The sequence below is a fragment of the Mycetomoellerius zeteki genome, unplaced genomic scaffold (assembly GCF_001594055.1).
Source record: "Mycetomoellerius zeteki isolate Tzet28-1 unplaced genomic scaffold, Tzet1.0 scaffold245, whole genome shotgun sequence".
NCBI lineage: Eukaryota > Metazoa > Arthropoda > Insecta > Hymenoptera > Formicidae > Mycetomoellerius > Mycetomoellerius zeteki.
Window position 1 is genome coordinate 79,117 of NW_017257222.1, and position 8,328 is coordinate 87,444.

Consider the following 8,328-nt stretch of genomic DNA (forward strand, 5'->3'; position numbering starts at 1 on the left):
TCGAATAGGATAAAATGCCACATATTAACTTCTTCAAGCTATTCGCATGAGCGTTTCGATTGTGATCGATAAGAATGTTTCCTTTTCATATGATTCGATTTAAAAAATAGACATCAGTTACACTTCAAGTTCAACGTTTATATACACATATTCGTGCAAAAAATTTATTCGTGGCATCTATATACTATATATATATATATATACATAAATAATTACCATTTCGATGCTCAATAACGTAAAACACTTCTAAAAAAGATTCCTTCACCACTGATTCTGTTTTGTACTTGAGACAAAGGTAGATCTCAGATAATTTCCTACGATATCTTTTTCTTAAACATCTCGTTCGATATTTTTATAAAAATACAGTAATATCTCTCGTTAATAAATATCTCTCGCTAATAGTTTGAGCAGTCAATGAATAAGGCGTTTTTTTCCAGTAGCACATGTGACGACTGCTGTGCTTTGCAAAAAGATATTCTGTTTCGTTTGTTTTCTCACCCATTTCACATGCACACGTCTCCCTGATCAATGATACGAATCTGTATAAGTCGACTGTTAGATGTCCATCATCAGTATCTGGACATATTTCAGTTCTACATCAAAAATTTTTTTGAATTTTGAGATGTATACAAATTGAATAATAAAATATTTATAAATTTTACCATTTTCTAATTCTTTTCTTCGAGACTTTCAATTATATCTGATTTCATTTTCATCAAATATTTATCAAAAAAAAGAATGTTTTTCTTCTTTTCGTATTTTGACAAGAAAATGTAGATATTATTGAAGAAAAATATTTTTGTTCCGTATGACATTACATAAATGTATAAATAAAATAACTGAAAATAAAGGGCAAAGAGATTAATAATTCAATTCAAGATGTTAAATTATAAAAAATATCCAAATACTAATGGACAGATATAATCTAAATGTTACAATTGCTGCAGGCCGCGAATAGCGTCAATTATCGAAAAAGTCGTGTAGAATATCGATATAATCGACGTTGAATCCTCAAATGCCGGTCATATCAGTGTTCTTCTTCTTTCCTATTAACAGGAATACATCCATATTATCCTTGCCCTTAACATACATCTGTCCGCGCGGCTCAAATTCGTATCGTTCCGACAAGATGTTCAGGCAATTGCTGGCTATCTGTATCCTACCAGCGACCCCAGTAGAATCCATTCTCGACGCTATGTTAACCGCGTCGCCCCAGATATCGTAATACAACTTGGTAGCGCCGATCACGCCAGCTGTAACATCGCCGTAGTTAAAACCGATTCGCAGGATCAGTTTGAAACCCAACAGATCCCGATTAAAGTCGTATATCACTTTGTGCATCGCTACGGCGAAATCTACTAATTGGAACAGATGCGTGTACTCGTGCTCACTCTGTTCCCTCACCTGCGGATTCAAGCCGCTCGCAGCCATGAAGGTACTGCCGATCGTCTTAATCTTCTCGACGTTTGCGTACTCTGGCCTTTCCAGCAGCTCATCGAAATCGCCTATAAGCTCATTGAGCACGCGCAAATACTCCTTACCGCCTAAATACGACTCATCATACAGTTCGTTAAAATTAACGATACTGGCAAAGATGATGCCCACAGATTTATGATTCTGTGAGTACTTGGCGGTGGTCTTCAGCTGATCGGCCACGTGCTTGGGTATGATGTTATGTAATAGCCAATCAGCTTGATTCTTCATTGACTGCACGCGCATCTTATCACGTGCTGCCACCGCGTTGCCGTGGAAACACAATCGGTAACTAATCTCAAACTCGCGATTCAGGAACCAGACTAGCAGTAGTAACAGTACCATATCCAGATATATCTCCGAATTGTACAATCTCTCGTTATATTTGGTATAAGAAATCTCACGAATCGTAGGCAACGCTTCTTTTGTATATTTTGCGACCGGTGATGGTGTTTTCGTCGAAATAGTAGAGGAAAGAAAATCTCTCGTATCATTTGAAAAATTCCCATCATTCAATTCGCTTGCCAGCAATTTAAGAAAATTCGGCATGCCTAACTGCGAGTTGTTGATATGATTGTTGCCACTGTTATTATTATTATTATTATTATTATTGAGATTCGCCTGATATGGTGATATGTGACTCAGCACAAGACATATAAATAGTATGCCAGTAAGAGTGACTAGCAGATTTTTCATCCAACAGTTGAGCTGCGTAAAATTGCAGAAGTGGACCAGTCCGACAAAGATCAGGTAACTGTAGTAATACTCAAAGTTGTTGAGGTTTCGAAAATTATTGCACGTGAAATTCAGCAAGATGGAAATGATCGGTAAACCGACCAAAACTGCGCCGCACACATGCCACGGATACCACCGGGAGAAAAACTTGAAGATCCTTTGCGTGAACGTTGCGTGAGTCGTGTTCGGATAGAGGAGTTGTCGAATGCAAAGTGATACTGCGATCACTTGAACGGTGATGGCTAGCATGGAGAACATGGTGTAGTAAATCGTCGGTTCACACAGAAGGAACAGCGAGATTGTGATGGCCGTGTAAACCAAGGCTGATATCAAAATATCGATGTACGTGTTGAATCTCGAGGTGGCCAAGGTAGGCGGGTTATCGCCAATACTCTCGTTAGCCTTGTGCGCATTCTCTCGATACTCCTTCTCCATTTCCTTGCTTTTGAAAAAGAGAGTAACGCTCGACAATGGCGGTTTAACAAAATACGAACGCTGAGAGCTCACATTGTCTTGGACGCACCTTCAAGCAGAATATAATTTTTAAAAAGTATCCATCGCGATTTGTAAGGCGTATCGAAGAATGATATGTCTCACCTAATTAATTGGAGATCAGATTGCTTCCGTAATTTATGAAAGCATGCACCGAATGTATCAGTTACCATCGGAGGGAACGGATAAGGGGGCACCGATGATGAAGGTTCATGAGTAGAGTTTAATGTTGAACTAGAAGTATAATAGCCACTGACTCTGTGTCCCAATAGATCACCTTGGGTCATGCTATTCATTAGGAACAACTAAAAAAAAAACGAGATAAAGCAAAAATCCAGTGAATAAAAGATATACTAGGAAAATATATTTACAAATACGTACCTGCTGTTGTATACTACTTCGCCTGCTATTGCTCTTAATACCGGAGTCTTTTCTACTGCAAATGGAAGAAGCGTTACTAATCGGCTCTTGACCAGATAATAAAGGACTAGAAGGTACAGGATTCGGGTCCATTTCAACGCTACTGTTTAGAGGGACCTGCGAAGCGATCGTAAGTATTGATCATCACAAAGTAAGCAACAGTTAGGAAAGAGTAAAGAGCTACCAACCCGTCTAAATCCATTGCATTCTTCATACATCTGAAGATCGGGTTTTGCTCGTTCCATAGCGATATTCCTTCCCTCTTCTATTTCTAGAGGTGCCATTTCCTCGGTTGTCCGTTGTCTCTGCAAATATCTCCACGGTTTATTCCGCACTTTCTTTTTGCCATAACTAGCGGTAGACGTTGGACTCTTGTTCGAATCTTCTTTTTCGTCCATGATGTCACCGCCGTTTTCGGAATCCAAGATACTGGGCAAGGAATTAGCCTTCATTCTATAATTGCTAGCGTTCGTGACCATATGGAGATAATGATTTCGCGGCTTGGCCTGATTGTTGCACGATGACAGACGATTTCGCGATTGCAACAGTGGCGAAATACTCTTAGGTAATGTGACGCTCGTGATAAATTGATTCACAAAATCCGCTTTACGTGCTCTGATAAAGTAAGTTTTAACACCTAAACAGATGAAAAATTCACACATATACAATTCAGGTCTTTTTCCTTTTCTTCACATTACTTACCATTGACTACTTCTCCAACCTCCGTAATATATTGATCTCCCAAAAATCTCAAAGTGTTTTCACTCAGATGTACACGACCGGGCTTTCCTGTGCTCTCCAGTTTATTCGCCAAAGTTACGTCATTCGACCAAACGTCGAATTTGAATCTCTTCGTGCCTACGATTCCACAAAGTACTGTGCCCGTGTGCACACCCACTCTCATGTTTACGCCCTCGCGTCTTTCAATGTCGAATTGTTTGATCGCTTCGATCATAGCTATTAAAATAAAATTTATAATAAGATCTGTTCTTTTAAATGAACTTTTTGCATCGTTCATCTTTTTTCTTTTTTTCTCCAACGTGAAGAGAAAAAGAGGGAAGATAAATCATGTAAGAAGTTCAGCTGAAAAGAATAGGCTTATAATTTTATAATGAGATTATCAAAGTATTGCATATAATGATGTTCTGCCTACCTAATCCCATTTCTATGCAACATTTTGCATGATCGGATCTCGGTTCTGGACATCCGCTTACGCAATAATAACAGTCGCCCAACGTGGAAATTTTTTCGCAACCGTGATGTTCGCAGAGATCATCAAAACGTTCGAACAGATCGTTCAAGATGCCTACTAATTGCTCCGCGGTTTTGTTTGAGCTCATCCTAGTAAATCCGACAATGTCGGCGAATAGGATACTGACGTCTTCCATTGAATGCATATTGAACGGACGAAACAACGAACGAATGTCCGTATTATTAGACGGTATCGAGCCCTTTTTTAGAGAGTCCTCTCGTTCTCTCTCGCGTTCGCTTTCCTCCATAAGCCAATCCGCAACCTTTGGCGGCATAACGGAGTGTATCATTTTCTCTTTCAATTGTTTTTCCATTTCTAACTGTCGACGGACCAATAGGGATTGGCCGACCTTCATAAACGTACCGCGCATTCTCACAAAGGTCATTATCAAAATATGCACTCCTATCAAGTGAATACAAATCTGCATCAAGATCCTTATTGCGAGATTCGTAGAGAAATCAATATCATCGGTGAATAAGTTATTGTTAACATAATTATCTACAGGCGATAAATTTACGGTGGAATTAGTAATGGTCATCACGGATGGGATGCTAGAATTTAATCTCGTTAAGACATCCGTATCGCTTAGGGCACCATATAAATGTTGAGCCACCGTTTCCGAGTATCTCGGTTCTGCTGTATCTCTGGCTTCACGCAATCTCGACATCGCCTCTGTACTAATTGCTGTAGTAAAATCACTAATATTACGTATCACATTCTGTAGACCAGCAACACTTAGAGGATCGTTTAGAGACGAGTGAGTAAGTACCAACGTTCTTCCTTCCTCTTCTGTCGTCGTATTGTTAATTCCTGAAGTATTATTTTGTACAATTCGTTCGCTTGTGTAAAATCTGTGTCGCGCATCCTTCGAGCCATACAAATAGGCAGTCAGGAACTCAAACATGAATGAGTACAGTGTGGATATCCCTACGCAGGCATAGAGCGGCATCGGCAGCACTGTATAAATGACTAATAAGATCTCGGAACATAAGGCGAAGTGTCCGACCAGAGTCAGTCCATCCACGTAAGGTGGTACTAAGACAAGGAAGAGTAAAGACAGGAAACAGAGCGTTGTTGCAACTCCCAAGGAAATTGGTAGTACATAGCATTTGTAATAATCTGTATGCGTTAAATAAAGGACTGCCGAGACCATAACGCCAACGATACCGAAAACACCTGCTATTACCGCCCACGTCGATGTATCGTTTCCTAATCCAATTATCACAAAATATGTCAACCATGATAAAGACACTAGCAAGATATATGTGAGAGCGTACCTATAAAAAATAATGATTAATCAGAAATATTCGAATTATTTTTCGTTAAAATCAAAGAACTAATGATTGGTCCAATAATAATATTCCCAATCATGTATATATAATAATTTTACATGTTATATGAATTAGATTAATACAAACCGAAATCTTAATCTAATTTGAGGAAAGGCACTTCTCTTAAACTGTTCCTCAAGGATTTCCGAATCAAATCTGGGATTCCACCAGGACCGTGGTGCTGCACGTTCGAATGGCACAGGTAAACTGATACCGCAGCATCCCAATCCCTGATTACTATGCGCCAGATATGTTTGTATATATGGTGCCAGAGATATGTGAATCTCATCCTCGGCATCTTCGCTATCATCCTTTGCTCGGGTAAAGCTGACAGACGAGCCACGCTTCCGATTCAATTGAGGAGTCATATTGACAATCTGATAGGATTCAAAAAGTCACAATTCAGAATTCAGAAATATAAAGAATGTTCAAAATATTTAATAACTCTAAAATAACTTCATTTAAATAAACTTTAATTTAATTAATACATATATATATGTATATATAGTTTAGTTTGAGAAAACAATTTATATATTACAAAAATAATTACTCTACAATTAATCTATACATATATATATATATTTGTCTCGTATATTTTGCAAAATCTACATTTCTATGAATTAAATAAAACATGAATGCTATACAGTGAGTGTAAAAAGTATTCATATAGAAAAAATATTTTTTTTTTTAATTTTATTTTTAAAAAGTAAATATTATCCAGCAAGAAATGAGTCATCGAACTGATGTCGAATCGATATCGATACGATGATTTCAATACTAATTTGACGTCGATTGGACATTTAATTGACGATCATTTCTTGTTGGGTAATTAACAATTTATTCATAAAGAATAAAATAGACTGTATGTTTCTTAAAATTATATATACCAAAAAGATGTGTATTAATTATAGAAAATATATCATCTGAAAAATAAGCAAAAATTAAAAATTGTATTGTTTGGATGCTCAAAAAGTATCCGTACAGTCCTGAAATTTAGCTTCTAAAATCAGGAATACATGCGAAGCTCGTTTGTTTATGTTAGAACAGAATGTATTCATTGTATGAAATTGCTTATTAATATTTATTTTCTCTACAAATAAGACTTTTTTTATAAAAAATTATCTTGTACGAATACTTTTTGCTCTCACTGTATATACATATCCATATCCAATTATCCTATTGAGTATCATCTATAAATATAATGCAGCTTGAACTATTGACATATGTGTTATCATTCTGTTGCAACTACAATAAGCAGCTGCTACTAATAATACCACACATAATGTTATTTAATGAATGTTACCAGAAAGACTCAATTCTCTGATTCACATGCTTTTTTGTTCATTTTAGTTATGTTATCCGACAAGAAGCATATGATATTTAAATTAAAATTAAATTGCCATAAACAAGACACAAACAATTCAGATTACCTAAAAGGATATATTCAACTATATATTCTGGAGCTTTTCGAAAATAATTGTATGAGAAATATGAGTACTTCCTTTTTGCTTCATAAGGTGCAACTTATACCTTACAAACAAGCGTATTGATGACACTTGCGAAGCGTTTCGCGCAAAGTACTTCTCGCGAATTTCCTCGTCTTGCGTGTGTCTCGCGTACGTTGGACGCGACGTGTCGGGTTGTCAGCTTCAACGTAAACTCACTGTCTCACGATGCGAGTTACGCGCGCGGGTCTTGAAGGAAGGTGACAATACGGCAAGACTTACCGCCAGTTGATTCACATCAGTCAGGGACGAGGACGCCGAAGAGCTTGAGGAATCATCCTCCTCGCTGACATCGGAGGTGCTTGCGGTAATCAGCTAGTGTAGCAGGACGCCATTTTTTTCGCGGCTCTTCTTTAGCGGCACCGTTACCGGGAGGGATGCGCGGGCAAACCTCGGTGAAACAGACGTTGAAAGACACGCGGTGGGTGGATTATCGTGGATAATGTAAAAAACGAAAGGGGAGAAAAAGGTAGCGAAAGAGTCACGGGTTCTCGTCGAGACGTTCTCCGCTACGACGTTCCGCAGCCATCTTGAATCCGTCAGCGGGGACGACGGCTGGCGAAGTGAGCGGACAGCGCCTACGCTCCTCCCCGCAAAATCGTACGTCAAACGGAGAACTGTCAACTCAACTGCTGACGGAGAGATTCTAAACTCCGTAAAAAGAAAAAAATGAGAGAAAAAAAATGATGGTCTAGTGATAACGTAGGAACTTTTAGGAACCTCCCTCCCTCTCAGCCTCGTTTCAGGACGGTTTCTATTTGACAGCGCAGCCAATCGCAGACGAAAATTCCCCGGGAACTGTCCACATTGGTTACTAACAAGAACCAATCGGAACTCGAACGAAAAGGCGGCTTTTTTAATATAAAAAAATGCGCGGAAACACCGACGAGATAGGGCTATGGCAGAGAACGAGACGTAACGAGACGTAAGTTCCGTAGTCGTAACGTAAGGTAAGGCAGAGAAAAACGTAGCTGTCGTAGTCGTGACTGGTCTGGAATGGTCGGTAAAGTGTGTCAGAGCGACGAGGTGAGTAATATTAATGCACGTTTATACGTCTTAATAGTTAATAAGGAAATATATACACACTAAAACAAAATAAAAATAGATTTATTTTTAAAGA

At 38.5% G+C, this 8,328-nt stretch overlaps 1 protein-coding gene across 2 annotated transcripts; it reads right to left on the minus strand.

Annotated features, from left to right (window-relative positions):
* Positions 1-868: 868 nt before the first annotated feature.
* Positions 869-8,002, minus strand: Ac13E (Adenylyl cyclase 13E). Of its 2 annotated transcripts, XM_018449508.1 has the most exons (8): positions 7,431-8,002; positions 5,791-6,080; positions 4,274-5,649; positions 3,823-4,077; positions 3,309-3,757; positions 3,082-3,237; positions 2,806-3,005; positions 869-2,731 (listed from the first exon to the last, which is right to left on the minus strand). In XM_018449508.1, exons 2-8 carry the CDS (start codon positions 6,069-6,071, stop codon positions 1,012-1,014), a joined length of 4,437 nt encoding a protein of 1,478 aa, XP_018305010.1. In that variant the 5' UTR covers positions 6,072-6,080; positions 7,431-8,002; the 3' UTR covers positions 869-1,011. The 2 variants fall into 2 exon arrangements, with proteins under 2 accessions (XP_018305010.1, XP_018305011.1); XM_018449509.1 differs by lacking the exons at positions 5,791-6,080; positions 7,431-8,002 and having other exon boundaries at positions 4,274-5,056; positions 5,142-5,198.
* Between the last annotated feature and the right edge of the window lie 326 nt (positions 8,003-8,328).

Coding starts and splice junctions, on each gene's coding strand:
- Ac13E (XM_018449508.1), bottom strand. CDS start 6,071: ATGACTCCTCAATTGAATCGGAAGCGTGGCTCGTCTGTCAGCTTTACC. Junction 3,758..3,822: donor GGTTGGAGAAGTAGTCAATG/GTAAGTAATGTG, acceptor TCATCTGTTTAG/GTGTTAAAACTTACTTTATC. Junction 3,006..3,081: donor GAAGTAGTATACAACAGCAG/GTACGTATTTGT, acceptor TTTTTTTTTTAG/TTGTTCCTAATGAATAGCAT.